At 38.4% G+C, this 19,029-nt stretch overlaps 4 protein-coding genes and 1 non-coding gene across 12 annotated transcripts in view; 2 read left to right on the top strand and 3 right to left on the bottom strand.

The window, feature by feature from the left end:
- Positions 1–1,765: 1,765 nt before the first annotated feature.
- On the top strand, positions 1,766–1,872 carry LOC123879279. The gene has a single exon (XR_006798976.1). It is a non-coding gene; the product is annotated as a U6 spliceosomal RNA (small nuclear RNA).
- Positions 1,873–3,405: 1,533 nt separating this feature from the next.
- LOC123879093 (chorion class A protein Ld5-like) lies at positions 3,406–4,300 on the bottom strand. The gene is made up of 2 exons (XM_045926632.1): positions 4,139–4,300; positions 3,406–3,909 (listed from the first exon to the last, which is right to left on the bottom strand). The coding sequence occupies exons 1-2, from the start codon at positions 4,187–4,189 to the stop codon at positions 3,487–3,489; spliced, it is 474 nt and encodes a 157-aa protein (XP_045782588.1). The 5' UTR covers positions 4,190–4,300; the 3' UTR covers positions 3,406–3,486.
- LOC123879094 (chorion class CA protein ERA.1-like) lies at positions 3,406–18,859 on the bottom strand. The gene is made up of 4 exons (XM_045926633.1): positions 18,706–18,859; positions 18,118–18,247; positions 17,799–18,033; positions 3,406–3,499 (listed from the first exon to the last, which is right to left on the bottom strand). The coding sequence occupies exons 1-4, from the start codon at positions 18,754–18,756 to the stop codon at positions 3,487–3,489; spliced, it is 429 nt and encodes a 142-aa protein (XP_045782589.1). The 5' UTR covers positions 18,757–18,859; the 3' UTR covers positions 3,406–3,486.
- The window catches only part of LOC123879086 (chorion class B protein PC10-like), a 27,859-nt gene continuing 13,351 nt past the window's right edge, over positions 4,522–19,029 (top strand). The window contains exons 1-2 of one of the 7 annotated variants that reach the window (XM_045926618.1): positions 4,522–4,666; positions 5,046–5,596. In XM_045926618.1, the coding sequence (XP_045782574.1) occupies positions 4,616–4,666; positions 5,046–5,540 (546 nt within the window). In that variant the 5' untranslated portion in view covers positions 4,522–4,615 and the 3' untranslated portion in view covers positions 5,541–5,596. Of the gene's footprint in view, positions 4,667–5,045; positions 5,597–8,767; positions 8,895–9,190; positions 9,748–15,236; positions 15,366–15,479; positions 16,113–19,029 lie in introns of those variants that run through there. The other 6 variants (XM_045926616.1, XM_045926613.1, XM_045926615.1 and 3 more) reach the window with 6 other exon arrangements.
- LOC123879091 (chorion class CA protein ERA.1-like) overlaps positions 7,469–19,029 on the bottom strand; it is a 30,924-nt gene continuing 19,363 nt past the window's right edge. The window contains exons 2-3 of one of the 2 annotated variants that reach the window (XM_045926628.1): positions 14,056–14,340; positions 7,469–7,721 (exon numbers count right to left, since the gene is read on the bottom strand). In XM_045926628.1, the coding sequence (XP_045782584.1) occupies positions 7,524–7,721; positions 14,056–14,340 (483 nt within the window). In that variant the 3' untranslated portion in view covers positions 7,469–7,523. Of the gene's footprint in view, positions 7,944–8,328; positions 8,456–14,055; positions 14,341–19,029 lie in introns of those variants that run through there. The other variant, XM_045926629.1, reaches the window with a different exon arrangement.

Here is a 19,029-nt window from a genome sequence, read left to right as displayed (position 1 = left end):
AGTAAATAATTTAAGTAAGGTGTGGCAACCCTGCAGTGTAAACCATCTTGTTGTATTGGAAATACTATCAAATAATTCAAAACATGTTGTACCATAGTAATAAATTATGTATTTAAACTTTTGATGTCTTTTATTCTATTTTTTAACCCCCGACCCAAAAAGAGGGGTGTTATAAGTTTGACGTGTGTATCTGTGTGTCTGTGTATCTGTCTGTGGCATCGTAGCTCCTAAACTAATGAACCGATTTTAATTTAGTTTTTTTTTGTTTGAAAGGTGGCTTGATCGAGAGCGTTCTTAGCTATAATCCAAGAAAATCGGTTCAGCCGTTTGAAAGTTATCAGCTCTTTTCTAGTTACTGTAACCTTCACTTGGCAGGGGTGTTATAAATTTTTAATTTACACTTGTATGCCTAGTTATTTAATACTAGCGACCTTTGCTTTGGACGGGTAGATACTAATGTGGGATCAGCGTGGTTATTAGGGTTCCGTACTTCAAAAAGGAAAAAGGAACCCTTATAGGATCACTTCGTTGTCTGTTTGTCGTGTCTGTCAAGAAAACTTATAGGGTAGGGTACTTCTCTTTAAGGGGCATGAGACGGGCCTGCCCGCGAAATTCAAATTTAATTTGGTTTTTCGCAATTTGTAAACTAATACGACAACGTAAGCTTATGGCATTGTAATAGCGCCAATGGCAGTATCATCCTCACAGGTTTATATAAAGATCTTTACTTGAAAGGGTCCAGTTTAAGAAATTTTCATACATCGAATTGGAGTGACGATGGAGAGGGGGACTTCTTATGTAACAAGTGTAAATTAAAAATTTTCAACACCCCCGACAAATCATTTTCAAATAAATAATTATGTATATCTAGGCAACGTCCATCTTGACAGCTTGACATTTGTCAATTGACACTTGAATATTATGAACCTAAGAGGGTTATCTAACCTTCTTTTCTACAAGAAAACTAGAAAATAGCTGATAACTTTTAAACGGCTGAACCAATTTTTTTGGATTATAGCTAAGAACACTCTCGATCAAGCCCCCTTTCAAACAAAAAAAAGTAAATTAAAATCGGTTCATTCGTTTAGGCGCTACGATGCCATAGACAGATACACAGATACACAGATACACAGACACAGATACACACGTCAAACTTATAACACCCCTCTTTTTGGGTCGGGGGTTAAAAACTCAATTTTAAAGGTAGGGACGTAAGGAGTAATTTACCACAGTTTTTCGTAAAATTAAAGTGGTAGAAATCTATCAAAAATGCAGGTGGCTCCATCTAGTGAACAATAGAATATTTAATTTCTTACAAACGCGATCATAGATGGCGCTAATAGCTTAACATGAAGCTTTCTCTGAAAAAACTATAATTATATGTATTTTTATTGGTAATAGTTACTATTAATAAGTTATAATTTATTAAATGCTAATATTTATAAAAAAATAACATTATTTAGTTAAATAAATTACAATATTGGTGTAGTAGAACATTATTTTTATTCTTTCAAAGACGATCATAGATGGCGCTGATAGTTTTTAAAATTAAGTTTCCTATAAAATATTGTAAAAAAATATAACTATATATTTTTTATTAGTGGTAGTTGTTGTTAATTATATCTTTTGTCAATTAAGTTAATTATAAAAAGTAAAATAATAGAAAAAGCTATGTTTGGATAAATAATTGTAATAAATTCTACATCACGTTAATGGAGTTTTTTCCAATATGTGATATATATAGAAAAGCGATTAACTAGTTAGTGTACTCGCTTCGGCAGTACATATACTAAAATTGGAACGATACAGAGAAGATTAGCATGGCCCCTGCGCAAGGATGACACGCAAAATCGTGAAGCGTTCCACATTTTTTGAAGATTTTGGTCTTTATCCTCGTTTGATCTGTTTTTTTTTTTCTTCTCTCGTCTGGCTTTACACTGATTAGCCAATGTCAAGTGTGTAGTTATTTAAAACAAGTTAGGAAAACTATATGTACAAGTATGGACTTCGTCTGTACTGGCGCCCGCCGACATACACGCGGCGCCCCTTTAGAGCGCTTCTCAGTCAGTTCCTCGGTCAGTTCCACCACCAATAAACACCAGCGGGACACAAAAACCGGCCACTTCTAACAAAAACTTCTAACACTCCAAAAAGTCACAACACGCGCGCCAACAAACGCCACCACAGACAAAGTCCCTCGTTTGATCTGTAAAGTGTGACTGGCACTGCATATCTATATTCTATACTTTATTTTTTTTAACCCCCGACCCAAAAAGAGGCGTGATAAAAGTTTGACGTTTGTATCTGGGTATCTGCCTGTGGCATCGTAGCTCCTAAACTAATGAACCGATTTTAATTTAGTTTTTTTTTTGTTTGAAAGGTGGCTTGATCGAGAGTGTTGTTAGCTATAATCCAAGAAAATCGATTCAGCCGTTTGAAAGTTATCAGCTCTTTTCTAGTTACTGTAACTTTCACTTGTCGGGGGTGTTATAAATTTTTAATTTACACAAAATTGAAGTGTCTGTCTGTAATTTCGAAATAGCATTATATGTAATTAAAATTATTTTAAAATTAGTTAACATTTTTGTTTGCCGGTTTGAACGGGCTAATTTTCGGAACACCTGAACCTATTTTGACGGAGGTTTCACAGACAAGTAGAGGATTAACCAAGGAGTAACACAGGCTAAAGTCTAATGGCTTTCCTACCGAAAGAGCACCAGAAAGAAACTCGGAAATATAAGAAGGCACGGTATATGTTTGCGCTCCCGATCCGCCTGTGATCTCGCTGGAGGCCATGCCCGAAAATCAGCGCTGCAGTCGACTGACAGCATTAGCTGAGGCAGCGCCCCGTTCAGCCAAAATAGATAGTTTTAAGAAGTGGGTGCCTAGGTCTTGGGGAAACAGGGAGCATGGTTTGGGGATGGATGGAGGGGTTGGCCCTTTGGTTCCCCAGGGACTATGGCGCCCTATCTATTTGTAATAATGTCAATATCATTTTTGTGTCAATTATTCTGAACAAAAGATTTTTGTTATTATTACACCGAATCTCCGAGATTTTTGAATTGATTTGCGTAATATTATTTAATTTACGATAGAGAAACTTTGCGAAATCAAAGAGTTCCCACGGGATTTTTAAAAAAGCTAAATCCACGCGGATGAAGACGCGGGCATCAAGTCTATTTATAAGTTACTTCCAAACATATATTTTTACAAAAAGTTTCAGTCATTTTCAACAGGTTAATCTTCGAAAGGTTAGAATGATTTTAACGGGGCTTTAATAGTCACTTTATTAGCAGTTATTGAAGGCAATTTTTTTTTAAATAAAACAACTTTTTTAAAAGCCTAACTCCAGATGGACAAATTTGGTTTTTAATAAGGTTTCGAGGCGCGTATTCAAAAAACATATTAAAATGCTAAATCATTCGTTTATTTCGAATTAGTCAAATTTTTTCGAGCAGTGTAAAGTCAAGCGATTGGAGGTGGTTCTCAGTAGAGGTAGGGGCCCCTGCAGCCGCAGCCGCAGCTGCCGGCAATGGACACTCCGCCAGCGGCTGGCACGACGCCTCCGAACTCCACGGCGCCCATGATCGGCACCTGTCCGGCGACCAGGGTCCTGCCTTCCACCGGCAGTGTACCGGCGACCGCTACATCGCCGATGCCTTCGCCGCCGTAAGCTGCGCCGCAACCGACACCGAGGCCGTAAACGCCGTCAGCGAGGCCGTAAGCGCCGATACCGCGACCGTAGATACCGTCGGCGAGGCCGTAAGCGCCGATACCGGGGCCGTAGATACCGTCAGCGAGGCCGTAAGCGCCGAGACCGAGGCCGCAGGGAGCGCCCAGACCGCCGAGATAGCCGCCGTAAGCTGGGCCTACGAGCTCAGCGCCGCGCAGACACTGGCCCCATACATTCTGAAACATCAGTAAAACATTTTTAGGTCATCAATATAAATTTCTTGCGATTTACGACAAGATTTACTAATCAAAATAAGTATTTGTAAAAATTGGTACCTTTTCAAATAAAAGTCGACTTCTTTTCCCAAAAAACATTATTTTTTAAATGTAAATTTAAAAAATTACAAACTGGATTAATTCGTTGGAATTATTGAATTAATTAGAATTATCGAACAATTTCCCTTACCTGAACCAAGCAAGCTTGGACGCAGAGCAGCAGAACAGCGAAGGTGTTCATGTTGTAGTGTTTGTGTTGTGTAGACACGAGGATACAATGATCGGACTCAACTAGGGAGTGCCTTTATACCGAATGTCTATGTGGACTTAGACCATTTCACAATATTAAAAGAACGTGCCTATCCGAATATATTCGAATAATTTAACAAATAAGGATTAACTACAATACTTAACTTCTAACTCTAGTAGAGAAAGAGGGACTTTTTTTATCGAAACCATAATGAAACATTTCGTATTACTAACATACTAACCAAACTTAGTAAAGTCACGTACATCAATTAGTGATAGTACCTAACTCCTCAATTATAATTATTTTTCATAACACTCTACATGATAAGGTTTTCATTACATCCAATTGTATAAAAGGTTGTATTTTATTTTTGGATTTATTTTCAATTTCAAGCTCGAGGAGTAAACAATTTACAAAATGTCCATCAAAGCTGTACTTTTCGTTTGCGCGCAAGCTCTTGTGATGCAGGTTAGTAAAATATACTGATTCAATTAAGATATAAAATATAATTTTGCACATTTAATTTTTGACTAGCTGATTCCCGCGACTTCATCCGGACGGATTTAGGTTTTTTAGGATCCCGTTGCAGTTTCCCGTTGCGGTTCTACTTTCAAGAGGGAACTTACATGCGTAATCTACTCAAATTCAAATTCAAATTATTTTTATTCAATTAAACTTTTACAAGTGCTTTTGAATCGTCAAAATAATCTACCACTGGTTCGGAATGCTGTTCCTACTACTAGTTTAAGCTGTGTGTTGCCTGCCAGTCAGTTACGGTACTGGTTTAGTTCAGATTATTTTTTCAAGTTCTGTATCGAAATTCTTATTAATTTCTTTATTATTGCAGTCCATCGCTGGACAGTGCATCGGCGCCGGCTGGGCCGGGTCTCCGTGGGGCGGTTGCGGGGCTCCGTGTGGCGGTATCTACGGTGCCGAGCTGATCGCCACTCCTGCGTTTTCCGGCGGCGCCCTGCCAGTGGCCAGCGCCTCCGCTATCCCACCGAACGGAGTTTCCGTGCTATCTGAGAACGCTTATGCAGGAGAGCTCGCTGTCCGCGGCGCTCTGCCGTTCTTGGGAACTGCGGCTCTAGAGGGCGTCCTGCCGACTGCTGGTGCTGGTGCGGTCGCGTACGGTTGCGGCAACGGAGAGGTCGCTATGTTGACTGAGGGCATTGGTGCTGCTGGCATCGCTGGCCCGCTCGGCTACGGCGCCGCTCTTGGTCCCTACGGCTACGGCTATGACGGTCTGGGCTATGGCGCCGGTATTGGCTCATTGGGCTACGGCTACGGCTATGATGGTCTGGCTCGCGGTGGATGCGGATACGGACGTGCTTTCATCTAAAAAGAAGAAGAAGAATTATTTTACATAAACTGATCAATAAACTGAACTGAAGCATTTATTTTGATTTTATTATTTTTTTGCAATAGGGATATTATTCCACTTACACTCTTTGTGCAATTTTTTTATTTACTAAACATAGCTGCCACGACTGTCTTTGTCCATAAATCTCGTATTATACTTCAACATTCTCTTTCTCGCAGAAAAATTATTAAAACTTTTGTAAAACACTAAAAAACATTCAAAAGAATCCTGCTATTTAATATTACAAACGCGAATGAAGTTTGTAAGTATGTCTGTGTGGATGTTTGTTACTATTTCACGCAAAAACCACTGGACGGATTTGGTTGTAATTTAGAATGGAGATCATACATTATACCCTGGATTAACAAACAGGTTACTTTTTAGCCTGGAAAACCAATGAGTTCCCACGCGATATTTAAAAACCTATTTCCATGGGAACGAAGTCGCGGGCATCAGCTAGTAATTAATAAATAATTATTACTTAGTAGTTAATTAGTTTTGACATTGACGTACCTATAGTTAATTGTATTTTTGCTGGTAATGTGTATCAGAAAACTAGAAAATTACAGATATTTGAAACAGCAACAATACGTTTTTAGTGTTAAAATATAGATTTATGCTTTACAAAGCGTATTCTCTACAAATTCTTTTACATATTCTTGAGATAAAATACGGGATTTATTTCAGAAACAAAAAAATATTGATGTGCTTACTGGTTACCATATTAATTTATTATTAAGGCTACGATTAAAACTAATCAACAAAATATTATGACAGAAGAAATACTTATATTAGAAAAAGGCAATAACATTTTTTACTATTTAGTATTTAAGTGGTTATTGAAGTCGGTTTTTTTATTTTTTTTTATTTCAAAATTTTTAATGGCTATACATACTGTGTTAAAATATGCTACAGGTTAATAAAAAAACCTATTATTTGCTAAACTTTAAGTTAGTTTTTAGTGTTAGTTAGTTTTTTAAGTTTGTTTGTTACACTGATCGCGGGCAGTAACTCTTATCCATTGAGGAGTTCTGTTCTCCATCTCCGAATATATTAATATGTAATTATTTTTGAAAAGATTGCGAGGTTGCATGTTCTAATACGTAATATACATATATAAAAAAATCCAGCCAAGTGCGACTCGCGCACCGAGGGTTCCGTACTCGGGTATTTTTTTTAGATTTTCCAAGATAAATGAAAAACTATTATGTATCAAAATACATAAAAATCCGTTTTAATATGTACAGGTAAAGCGCTTTTATGTGATACCCCACTTGATACAGGTTTCTTACTTAGAAAATAAAAATATATTTTAATTTTTATAAAAAGATTTAACCGCAAATTCACGGTTTTCAGATTTATTCCTTTACTTGTGCTATAAGACCTATCTACCTGCCAAACATGATTCTAGGTCAACTAAAAGCAGGTTTTCTTGACAGACACTACGGACGGACGGACGGACAGACAGACAGACAGACAGACAGACAGACAACAAAGTGATCCTATAAGGGTTCCGTTTTTCCTCTTGAGGTGCGGAACCCTAAAAAGGTAAGCCCACCCATGTGAAATTGGAGAAATCATGATGAAAAGGTGCGATAAAGGTAACCTCTCACCGGAAAGCGCAGCGTTGAGCCTGCCACTAGGTGGGCAGACATCAGACGAGGTACAAGGAGCCACTGGATGGCATTGATGCAAGACCGTGGCGTGTAGAAGTTCATACAAGAGATCTTTGTCCACCAGAGAACGTCTATCGGTTGATAATGATCATGATGGAAAATGTTTTCTGCCGAAATCACTGATGATTTTATTAATTTTATACTGGTGCTGATAACTCAACTAGTTTCATGAGTTCGTGATACAATGCTCCAATAAATAGGTAAACGTTGGTAAAGTAAAAACTTAAAAAGTTCAGATAATGCATTTATTTCGTGAAATCATTTAGTGCAAGTTGCTATAAAGTTCTCAGTAGAGGTAGGGGCCCCTGCAGCCGCAGCCGCAGCTGCCGGCAATGGACACTCCGCCAGCGGCTGGCACGACGCCTCCGAACTCCACGGCGCCCATGATGGGCACCTGTCCGGCGACCAGGGTCCTGCCTTCCACCGGCAGTGTACCGGCGACCGCTACATCGCCGATGCCTTCGCCGCCGTAAGCTGCGCCGCAACCGAGGCCGAGGCCGTAAACGCCGTCAGCGAGGCCGTAAGCGCCGATACCGCGACCGTAGATACCGTCAGCGAGACCGTAAGCACCAAAACCGAGACCGTAAGCGCGGTCAGCGAGGCCGTAAGCGCCGATACCGGGGCCGTAGATACCGTCAGCGAGGCCGTAAGCGCCAAGACCATAAGCGCCGCCGCAACCGGGAGCGATCAGCTGGCCCCAAACATTCTGAAATAAAAAGAAAACATTCTTTATTTACATTTAAATATGCATAGATGTGGGGAAACTTATTGAAAAAGTCTGCAATAGGATACATACTTTTTAATTGAAATCATTAATTTTAAATTGAAACACACACCTACCTACCCACATAGATTATTATTTTTAGCTGGACTTATTTAATTTAAATTAATTAGAATCACACTATCACACTAATATTATAAAGGCGAAAGTTTGTGTGCATGTTTGTTATGTTATATGGACGGATTTGATGAAATTTAGAATGAAGATAGATTATATCCTGGATTAACACATACTTTTTATTCCGGAAAATTAAAACGATTCCTAAAGTCACTGGCATCAGGCAGTACAATTATTAAATAATTCCCCTTACCTGAACCAAGCAAGCTTGGACGCAGAGCAGCAGAACAGTGAAGGTGTTCATGTTGTAGTGTTTGTGTTGTGTAGACACGAGGATACAATGATCGGACTCAACTAGGGAGTGCTTTTATACGGATCGTATATGCAACATATTATATATTAAGTATAGAATATGTCAAGTTAGACTTTTTCGAAATATTGAAAAACGTGACTATCCGAAAGTTTTCGTATAACAGCATACTTATTGGGTTTAAGTATAATACTTAATCGCTGACCTTAGTTACAGGAACGGTTTCTCTTATCAAAACAATATTGAAACATTTCGATTACTGACATACTAACCAAACTTTGTAAAATCACGTGCCTAATGATAATAAGTACCTATTTACACCTGATTCCTCAATAATAATTGTTGTTTTTCATAACTAAATGATAAGGTTTTCATTACAACCAATTGTTAGTATAAAAGGTAATGTTTTATTTCTGGATTTATTCTCAAGTTCAAACTCGAGGAGTAAACAATTCAATATGACCTTCAAAGCTGTGCTTTTCGTTTGCGCCCAGGCTATTGTGATGCAGGTTCGTAAAATATACTGATTCACTCAACGATCAATTTTGCAGGAAAATTCCATAGTTTTCTTTTTTACTAGCTGATTCCTGCGACTTCGTCCGCGTGGATTTAGGTTTTCCAAAATCCCGTGGGAAAGTTTATTAGTGTGGCTGTACGTTCTAGACAGAACATAAAATACACGCGAAAACCGCCAGTTTAAACTGTGTGTTGTCATTCAGTCAGTCACGACTCACGATACTGTTTTGTTCAGATTACTTTTACAAGTTTGGTACCGAATATCTCATTATTTTTTAAATGTTTTCAGTCCATCGCTGGACAGTGCATCAGCGCTGGCTGGGCCGGTGCTCCGTGGGGCGGTTGCGGGGCTCCGTGTGGTGGTATCTACGGTACTGAGCTGATCGCTACTCCTGCGTTTTCCGGCGGCGCCCTGCCAGTGGCCAGCGCCTCCGCTATCCCACCGAACGGAGTTTCCGTGCTATCTGAGAACGCTTATGCAGGAGAGCTCGCTGTCCGCGGCGCTCTGCCGTTCTTGGGAACTGCGGCTCTAGAGGGCGTCCTGCCGACTGCTGGTGCTGGTGCGGTCGCGTACGGTTGCGGCAACGGAGAGGTCGCTATGTTGACTGAGGGCATTGGCGCTGCTGGTATCGCTGGCCCGCTCGGCTATGGCGCCGCTCTTGGTCCCTACGGCTACGGCTATGACGGTCTGGGCTATGGCGCCGGTATTGGCTCATTGGGCTACGGCTACGGCTATGATGGTCTAGCTCGCGGTGGGTGCGGATACGGACGTGCTTTCATCTAAGAAATCTAAGAAAAATGACGATGTTTTCAATAAACTGATCAATAAACTGAACTGAAGCATTACATATTGTTTTTTACCATTATAATTATAATTCCACTTGCACTCTGTTTATTTTTCATTGAACACTTTATCTCGCACTCCATTGAATAATGGAAATTATGTGGTTTAGGAACACTATAAATTATCATCTTACAAATCCAACAATTCTGACCATGAAAAGGTGTATAAATTGTACCTACTTTGAATAAATGGTTTTGAGTTTGAATTTTCGTAAAACGCTTTGGAACTTCATTTTTTATATTAATTCAGCGTAGGTACTTATTTGCGAGCAATGTATCTCTAAATTCAGATTTCCTTAACGCTATGTAGTTTTTAGGGTTCCATACCTCAAAAGGAAAAACGGAACCCTTATAGGATCAATTTTTTGTCTGTCTGTCTATCTGTCTGTCGGTCTGTCCGTCCGTCCGTCCGTCCGTCGTGTCTGTCAAGAAAACCTATAGGGTACTTCCTGTTGACCTAGAATCGTAAAATTTGGCAGGTAGGTGTGGTTACATCACAGAAAAAATATTAAAATGTGTTTCAATTTTCAAACTAAGATAATTATATCAAGGGGTGTATCATATGAAAGGGCTTTACCTGTACATTGTAAAACAGATTTTTATTTATTTTTATGTGTAATAGTTTTGATTTATCGTGCAAATTTTTTTTTTATTTTTTTTTTATTTTTTTTTTTAATGGAGACGCAGTATAAAAACTAAACAATAGGTAACACAAACACAAAGCACATACATAACATAAACAGTCTCCAACGAAAGTTTACACATATTAAAACACACAATAGCCGGGTATAAAAAGGTAGAACAGAAAATAGGAAAATTACTTAAAAATTTTTAGTTAGCTATTTAGAAACACAAAATCTCATATCCCCTAATCAGTATGGCTTTAGGAAAAGGAAATCAACAGAAGACGCGGCTCTTGATTTAACTGAAATGATTACTAGGTCATTAGATCAAAGACTAAAATGCGTTGGTGTTTTCCTGGACTTATCCAAAGCATTTGACACTGTTTCTATCCCTATACTACTTAATAAATTAGATAAAATAGGTATCAGGGGTATAGCGCTGGATATTTTCAAAGATTACTTGTCAAACCGCTCGCAACAAATTAAAATAAATGAATACCTAAGCGATGATATGCTTCTTACTTACGGTGTCCCCCAGGGTAGCATACTGGGCCCCACGTTATTTCTTGTATACATAAATAATCTCTGTCGCCTGGCTATTCCAAGTTGCAAAATTACATCTTACGCTGATGATACTGTCTTACTCATTACAGGGAACACATGGGAAAATGCCTTTAATAATGCTGAGTATGCACTAAAAAAGGTTTCGGATTGGTTAGCTGTAAATTTACTCAGCCTGAACGTTACCAAAACTAAATTCCTCACCTTCTCACCCTCTGCTGCAGCTCAACCCTCTGCTAACACATGCTTTAAAGCCCATATCTGTAATTCTTTTGACAATAACTCTAATTGTGATTGCCCTATTGTAGAATATGCTAAAAATATAAAATATCTTGGACTTCTTATAGATAACACTTTGTCTTGGAATTTACATATATCAAATTTAACATCAAAAATAAGAAAATTAATATATATTTTTAAGAATCTTAGGACATCAGTAAGTAGAGATACTATCTTTATGGTATATTATGCAATATCCCAATCATTACTGAAGTACTGCATATCGGTCTGGGGAGGGAGCAACAAAACTGCGATGCTACAGCTAGAAAGAGCACAGAGATCGATTTTGAAAGTAATGACTAAAAAACCTTTCAGGTTTCCAACAACAGAACTATATAAAGACTGCAAAGTTCTAACAGTCCGCCAACTATACTTATTGCACATTATTATACGCAAACATAATTCTGCTAATTATGATAAAAATTTGGTAAAGAGAAGAATGGATGTAATTTTTCGAACAGAAAGACATAAAACTGCACTTGCTGGGAGACAGTACTACATCATTAGCTCTAGACTGTACAATAAAATTAATAAAATTATTAAGATTTATCCACTGAATAGAAATGAATGTAAAAAACGAGTTAAGGAATGGCTACTCAAACAAACCTACGTTGATACTGAAAATATGCTGAAAGTTCTGGTTTAACATGATTAAATATCATTTTTCTAACGTATTTTACATTGCATACACAATATATATATATATATATATATACACACACACACATACACACACACACACACACACACACACACACACACACACACGCACGCTCACACTAAACGCACGCCTTTATTGAATAACATAAAAAAAAAAAAAAACACTGAATTGAAATTTTGTATGTAAAAGTAATCGTTATTTAAATAAACCTAATAGTTATTGTTACTTACCTCAACCAAATGTTTAAATTATTATTAAAGGAGAGCACTGTCGCCTGAGACACAGGTTTCCACCTATTTTAGGGACAGTAGATCTTCAATAATATAATTTTAATCATACAAATATCTTTTGTTTTTTTCAAAATATTCTTGTTTTAGATATCATGTTTATATGTAACAAATTGTAACACAATTATTCACTAAAATTCACAAAGTACTATCTCTGTTGTACACGATACTTAAATCCTAGATAAAATAGGTATTATTATTATTAACTTCATTTTAGTAAAAATGTTAGTTTTAGTTTCGTGTACAAAGGAATGAATAGGAGAATTATAACTGTGAGCACACAACTATTTGTTTAAATAGTTGTGTGCACAGTATCATACTGTGTATTGTGTGTACAAATAAGTATTATAGATGCACCTAAGTTATATATATATATATAATAAATTAATTAAAAGAAAAATAAAAACAAAAGCGAAACAAAACTGACTAGTGAAGCTAGTCAGTTTTGGATGCCCGAAAAAGTACCCGAGTACGGAACCCTCGGTGTACGAATCTGACTTGCACTTGGCCAGTTTTTTCTTAATTGACTAAATAGTTGGTTTCCAAAATTCATATTCAATATGGAAATTATTTTTTTGTTTTAAATTATTTCCTTGGTTTAGTTTTTTGACTTGTATCTGTAATGTATTGTGATTTGTGATTTCTGTGTAGTTTTCAACTATTTTTCCTATTTCTTCTTTTGCATTTGGTTTTTTTATTTCTTTTATACTTGCGAGTAAGTAAAGCAAAGTACTAGAAGTGTGCGTTAATTTAAAATCTATAAAAAAAATCTAAAAAAATATTTTTCTCGAATAGTGCAATTTTTTTATATTGTAGAACTAGCTCGCATTGTTCCGTGTATATTTTTTGGGGTTTACATATCATTTCTGAACTTCGCTGATATTTTGATCAAATATTAATAATTTCCATAATCATCTACCGTCACACAGTTATGCAATGAGCCTTACTTCTTTTAGATGTTATTTATTTAAATTTTTATTAAACAAAGGTTATTATGATGTTAATGAATTTTTGAATGACAAATTTTAAATAGTGAATGCAATAATTAATAATAATTTGACATGTTTGTTACATTAAATAAATTCAATAAATTTTGCACGCCATGCTTGGCAGAATATGCGGTTCCACATAATGTTTAAGAGCATGTACTTGTATATTATACCATATTCTAGCAAATAAACACTTCTTATTCTTATTCTTATTCTTTAAAGTAGATATTTTAATAAGGTTTTCACCATTATTCGGAATATTTCATAATGTTTACTTACCTAATACCTATATATTTATGGAATACGTAAGCCCACCTCTACGAAAGTGGAGAAATCATGATGCTTTTCTGCCGAAATCCTTAAGGGTTTTATTAATTTTATTACACACTAGCGACCCGCCCCGGCTTCGCACGGGTGGACATTTATTTTTTCTATTTTCCGGGATAAAATATAGCCTATACGGATTCGGAAGAATCCCTCTAAGTAAAAGTAAAAGAAATTTTGAAATCGGTCCAGTAGTTTTTGAGCCTATTCAATACAAACATACAAAAATACAAAGGTTTCCTCTTTATAATATTAGTATAGATACTGGTAGCTCAACAATCAGTTGTATGAGTTTATGACACAATGGTGCTGCGAAAAATATTACGTAGATTTAGAGTAAAAATACGGAAAATTCGAATAATGCATTTATTTTGTCAGTTCATTTAGGAGATACAAGTTTTATAAGGTTCTCAGTAGAGGTAGGGGCCCCTGCAGCCGCAGCCGCAGCTGCCGGCAATGGACACTCCGCCAGCGGCTGCCACGCCGCCTCCGAACTCCACGGCGCCCATGATCGGCACCTGTCCGGCGACCAGGGTCCTGCCTTCCACCGGCAGTGTACCGGCGACCGCTACATCGCCGATGCCTTCGCCGCCGTAAGCTGCGCCGCAACCGAGGCCGAGGCCGTAAACGCCGTCAGCGAGGCCGTAAGCGCCGACACCGCGACCGTAGATACCGTCGGCGAGGCCGTAAGCGCCGATACCGGGGCCGTAGATACCGTCAGCGAGACCGTAAGCACCAAAACCGAGACCGTAAGCGCGGTCAGCGAGGCCGTAAGCGCCGATACCGGTACCGTAGATACCGTCAGCGAGGCCGTAAGCGCCAAGACCATAAGCGCCGCCGCAACCGGGAGTGAGCAGCTGGCCCCAAACATTCTGAAATAAAAAGAAAAAAACTTTTTTTACATTAGATACGCATAGATGTGGGGAAACTTATTGAAAAAGTCTGCAAGTGGATACATACTTTTTAATTGAAATAATTAATTTTAAAATGAAATACACACCTACCTACCCACATAGATTATTATTTTTAGCTGGACTTATTTAATTTAAATTAATTAGAATCACACTATCACACTTATATTATAAAGGCGAAAGTTTGTGTGCATGTTTGTTATGTTATATGGACGAATTTGACTGAAATTTAGAATGGAGATAGATTATATCCTGGATTAACACATAGGCTACTTTTTATCCCGGAAAATTAAAAGGTTTCTTAAAGTCACGGGCATAAGCTAGTACAATTAAATAATTTCCCTTACCTGAACCAAGCAAGCTTGGACGCAGAGCAGCAGAACAGCGAAGGTGTTCATGTTGTAGTGTTTGTGTTGTGTAGACTTTATACTAATTGCTGTGCTTTTATACTAATTTTTTAACACAGTAATTTGTAAAGTTTTGAAATTTTATAAAACGTGTCTATCTATGTTTTTGACTAGGTAGGTATTATACCTAAACAATTCGACAATGTTCCCTACGCAATGCCTCGGTTTTTAATCCTGTTGATAAAATAATTATTAATTTGTGTATTTGACCAAAATTTCTGCGATTATTTTAGTCTTTTCGTAACTGACAAATATGTATTAATAAATAATAATTTATACATCCACACATGATGACTAACCATAGGTAGCAAGACCCATTGCTAAACTTCATATTACTGACATACAAATTAATTTCACAAAAGTCACGTCCGTGTATAAATCCAAGCTATCAGTATGAAACAATATTGATTATTATTTACACAATTCCTTACATTGATAAGGATTTTCTTCGGTTCCGTTGCTATAAAAGGAAATTATACTGTTTTCAAATTATTCTCAAGTTTAAATTCGAAGAATAAACAAACCAAAATGGTCTTCAAAGCTGTACTTTTCGTCTGCGCTCAGGCTCTTTTGATCCAGGTTTGTACTTCGTAGATATCACAATATCGCAAATTAATTTTCAAAAATGGGACAGACTTTGCGTAAGTTTTTATAGATCATGGGTGCTTGAACAGAATTTCTTTCTTGTTTCAGTCCATCGCTGGACAGTGCTATGCCGGGGCTCCGTTGGGTGCTATCGGCGCTCCGTGGGGCGCTATCGGGGCTCCGTGGAACGGAGTCTGCGGCGCCGAGCTGATCGCCACTCCTGCGTTTTCCGGCGGCGCCCTGCCAGTGGCCAGCGCCTCCGCCATCCCACCGAACGGAGTTTCCGTGCTATCTGAGAACGCTTATGCAGGAGAGCTCGCTGTCCGCGGCGCTCTGCCGTTCTTGGGAACTGCGGCTCTAGAGGGCGTCCTGCCGACTGCTGGTGCTGGCGCGGTCGCGTACGGTTGCGGCAACGGAGAGGTCGCTATGTTGACTGAGGGCATTGGTGCTGCTGGTATCGCTGGCCCGCTCGGCTATGGCGCCGCTCTTGGTCCCTACGGCTACGGCTATGACGGTCTGGGCTATGGCGCCGGTATTGGCTCATTGGGCTACGGCTACGGCTATGATGGTCTGGCTCGCGGTGGTTGCGGGTATGGACGTGCTTTCATCTAAGAAGATTTTATTTGAGTATCCATGGTCCTGTACTCTATAGTAGTACATTGAAGAATGGAATTATCCTTAGCTGCACAAAACATGAATGGAATTATTTAACAGTCAAAATAAAACTGAACGAATCACGAACTTCTTTTTTTACTGATATCCTTAATAGTAGTTTAATTTATTACGCCTAATTTTACCAAATGCTCAATAACTATGCCAAGAATAAAATTAACCGCTAAATTACTCTTAGACAACTTACGATTCGTTTCATAAATTAATAGATTAGCTATTCTTTGAAATACATGCAAGAAAACATGCAGAAAAAGCCAGCCATCAAGCAAGCACCACACAAATACCCGAAACAACTCGACACCGGAGCATCCAGGGTACGACGGGATTTGTATGGTGCTGCGTGGTAGTGGTGCGTCATTGCTTGCTTGATGGCTGGCTTTTCCTGCATGTTTAGCAGTGGGAGGGTGGGCGGTGCATATCGTATGCTGTATGCTGCACCATCTCATTGTCTATTTCAGCGGATTATAGCAAATTAAGCATTTGGTTCCTTGTATGATTTAGAACATAGTCCTGCCTCAGGGATTGCTAGCACGTAGCATGTAGCTACTACGTTCGTAGCACTGGATTGATAAATACTAAACTTTAGTAGTAGGTATTTCACATACAATATTTGCAAATGTATTATTTCGTTCAGGGAACGCTGTCATAATTTTTGTTTGTAGTTGTTGTTTATAAGACACGAAAAAAAAATTGATTAAAATCTATACTAATTTACTAAAACCATAATTGGAATTTTCAGTACATTAAATGTATTTTGAAAATTTTAAACGAAGGTGGCATTATTGCCAGTAAAGAGACTGAAACAGTTGTTTTTTTTTTTTAATTTTGTCTGTCTGTTTGCGCACACTTTATGCTAAAGCTACTAACGTAAGTTGGTATACTTGAAGCTCCAGGTTTCATATATAAGTAAAAACTTCGGGGTAGAGTGAATTTTTTGACAATTTTGCTCGAAAAATTTGTCAAATCTTAATTAACCGAATCTTACAATTTTTTTCTTAAAAAGTTTGTATGGTCAAATAGATCTCATGTAAAAATCTAAGATTTTCGGAGATGAAGGATGGAACTTTTCAACGGGTTAAACAAATCAATGACAGTCAATGTATGACTTCTGTGTATATGATGCCTCGATAGCTCAACGGTTGAGGAGCGGCCTGAATTCCGAAAGTCAGACGTTCAAACCCCACCCGTTGCACTATTGTCGTACCCACTTATAGCACAAGCTTTACGCATAATTGGAAGGGAAAGAGGAGTATTAGTCGTGATTAGCATGGCTAATCACGACCAATATATGAAAATTATTCTTTAAAAAAAAATAGGTAGGTACATACTTTTACACTCCTTCCTTATTAGTAACAGATTTGATTTTGGTAAAAAAAATTGGTACGTTCCTAAACTTCTCAATGCGATTTATTATGGATTTCATTATCAGAACATTTCTTGAAAATTTCGTATCGTAATTAAAATTAAAATATATTTATACCTATAATCCTTTTTATAATTATACCTATAATTTATATCAAATTATCCCGAATTCAGGTATGGTTGAAAGTATATAAACCGTGTCAAGTCCACAAATATAGGTCATATAAGTGCCCAAAATGACTAACTCATATTCAAACTTTATATTAATGAACATATAATATCTTCATAAATTACAAGTTTTTACTGGCAGATTTAGGATACAAAAAGACAAGTAATTCATGTAAATGCTTTTATTTCTTTAATTCGTTTGGCAGTGGTTCTCAGTAGCGATAGGGTCCCCTGCAGCCGCAGCCGCAGCTGCCGGCAATGGACACTCCGCCAGCGGCTGGCACGACGCCTCCGAACTCCACGGCGCCCATGATCGGCACCTGTCCGGCGACCAGGGTCCTGCCTTCCACCGGCAGTGTACCGGCGACCGCTACATCGCCGATGCCTTCGCCGCCGTAAGCTGCGCCGCAACCGAGGCCGAGGCCGTAAACGCCGTCAGCGAGGCCGTAAGCGCCGACACAGCGACCGTAGATACCGTCGGCGAGGCCGTAAGCGCCGATACCGGGGCCGTAGATACCGTCAGCGAGACCGTAAGCACCAAAACCGAGACCGTAAGCGCGGTCAGCGAGGCCGTAAGCGCCGATACCGGGACCGTAGATACCGTCCGCGAGGCCGTAAGCGCCAAGACCATAAGTGCCGCCGCAACCGGGAGCGATCAGCTGGCCCCAAACATTCTGTAATAAAAAGGAAAAATTCTTCATTTACATTTATACGCATAGATATGCGGAAACTTATTCAAAAAGTCTGAAAATGGAAGCAGCTGCAAAATATATAAAAGGAGAAAATAATTTAGCCCTATTTCCGTAACTAAGAGAATGAAAAGTCATGTTAGCAGTAATATAATTATCACCAATAAATATTTTCCGAATTTTTCGAAACTACCCCGGATTTCCCGTTGCTTTACCAATCATCAGTCATCACTAATATTATACGAGTAAATGTGAATGAGGGTTTCTTTGTTGGTTTGTTCTTCAATTACGCCACAACAGAACAACGGATTGATGCGACTTTTTGCATGGATATTGATTTTTACATGACACTTTATCCCAGCTAATCAAGGGGTTCGACAGGATTTCTAAGAAATCTAAATCCACGTAAACGATTTATGACTTATATATTTATATTTATTTACCTGAACCAAGCAAGCTTGGACGCAGAGCAGCAGAACAGCGAAGGTGTTCATGTTGTAGTGTTTGTGTTGTGTAGACACGAGGATACAATGATCGGACTCTACTAGGGCAAGCTTTTATACCGATTGTAGTGTTTCATATCGTTTCAGTTGAGTATTTCGAAAGCTTTCAACACGTGCCTGACAAAGTGTCTCATAATATTATGATTTTTTTATGTACTTATGATGTGATATAGTAAAGGTTATTGAAAAATAACGTGTTACTGACATACAAACCAAATTCTTCCAAAGTCACGTCTCATGATACGATATTCAACTATACGTATG

The sequence above is a fragment of the Maniola jurtina genome, chromosome 27 (assembly GCF_905333055.1).
Source record: "Maniola jurtina chromosome 27, ilManJurt1.1, whole genome shotgun sequence".
NCBI lineage: Eukaryota > Metazoa > Arthropoda > Insecta > Lepidoptera > Nymphalidae > Maniola > Maniola jurtina.
Note: the sequence above shows the minus strand (reverse complement) of the source record. Positions and strands in the feature narration are given on the sequence as shown.

What these genes read in the sequence shown, in the direction of transcription:
- LOC123879093 (XM_045926632.1), bottom strand. Translation starts at nt 4,189, where the DNA reads ATGAACACCTTCGCTGTTCTGCTGCTCTGCGTCCAAGCTTGCTTGGTT. An exon ending in TCCAAGCTTGCTTGGTTCAG is followed by an intron (nt 3,910 to 4,138) that starts GTAAGGGAAATT and finishes CTGATGTTTCAG; the next exon opens with AATGTATGGGGCCAGTGTCT.
- LOC123879094 (XM_045926633.1), bottom strand. Translation starts at nt 18,756, where the DNA reads ATGAACACCTTCGCTGTTCTGCTGCTCTGCGTCCAAGCTTGCTTGGTT. An exon ending in TCCAAGCTTGCTTGGTTCAG is followed by an intron (nt 18,248 to 18,705) that starts GTAAATAAATAT and finishes TTTTTATTACAG; the next exon opens with AATGTTTGGGGCCAGCTGAT. An exon ending in TGACCGCGCTTACGGTCTCG is followed by an intron (nt 18,034 to 18,117) that starts GTTTTGGTGCTT and finishes TCTACGGTCGCT; the next exon opens with GTGTCGGCGCTTACGGCCTC.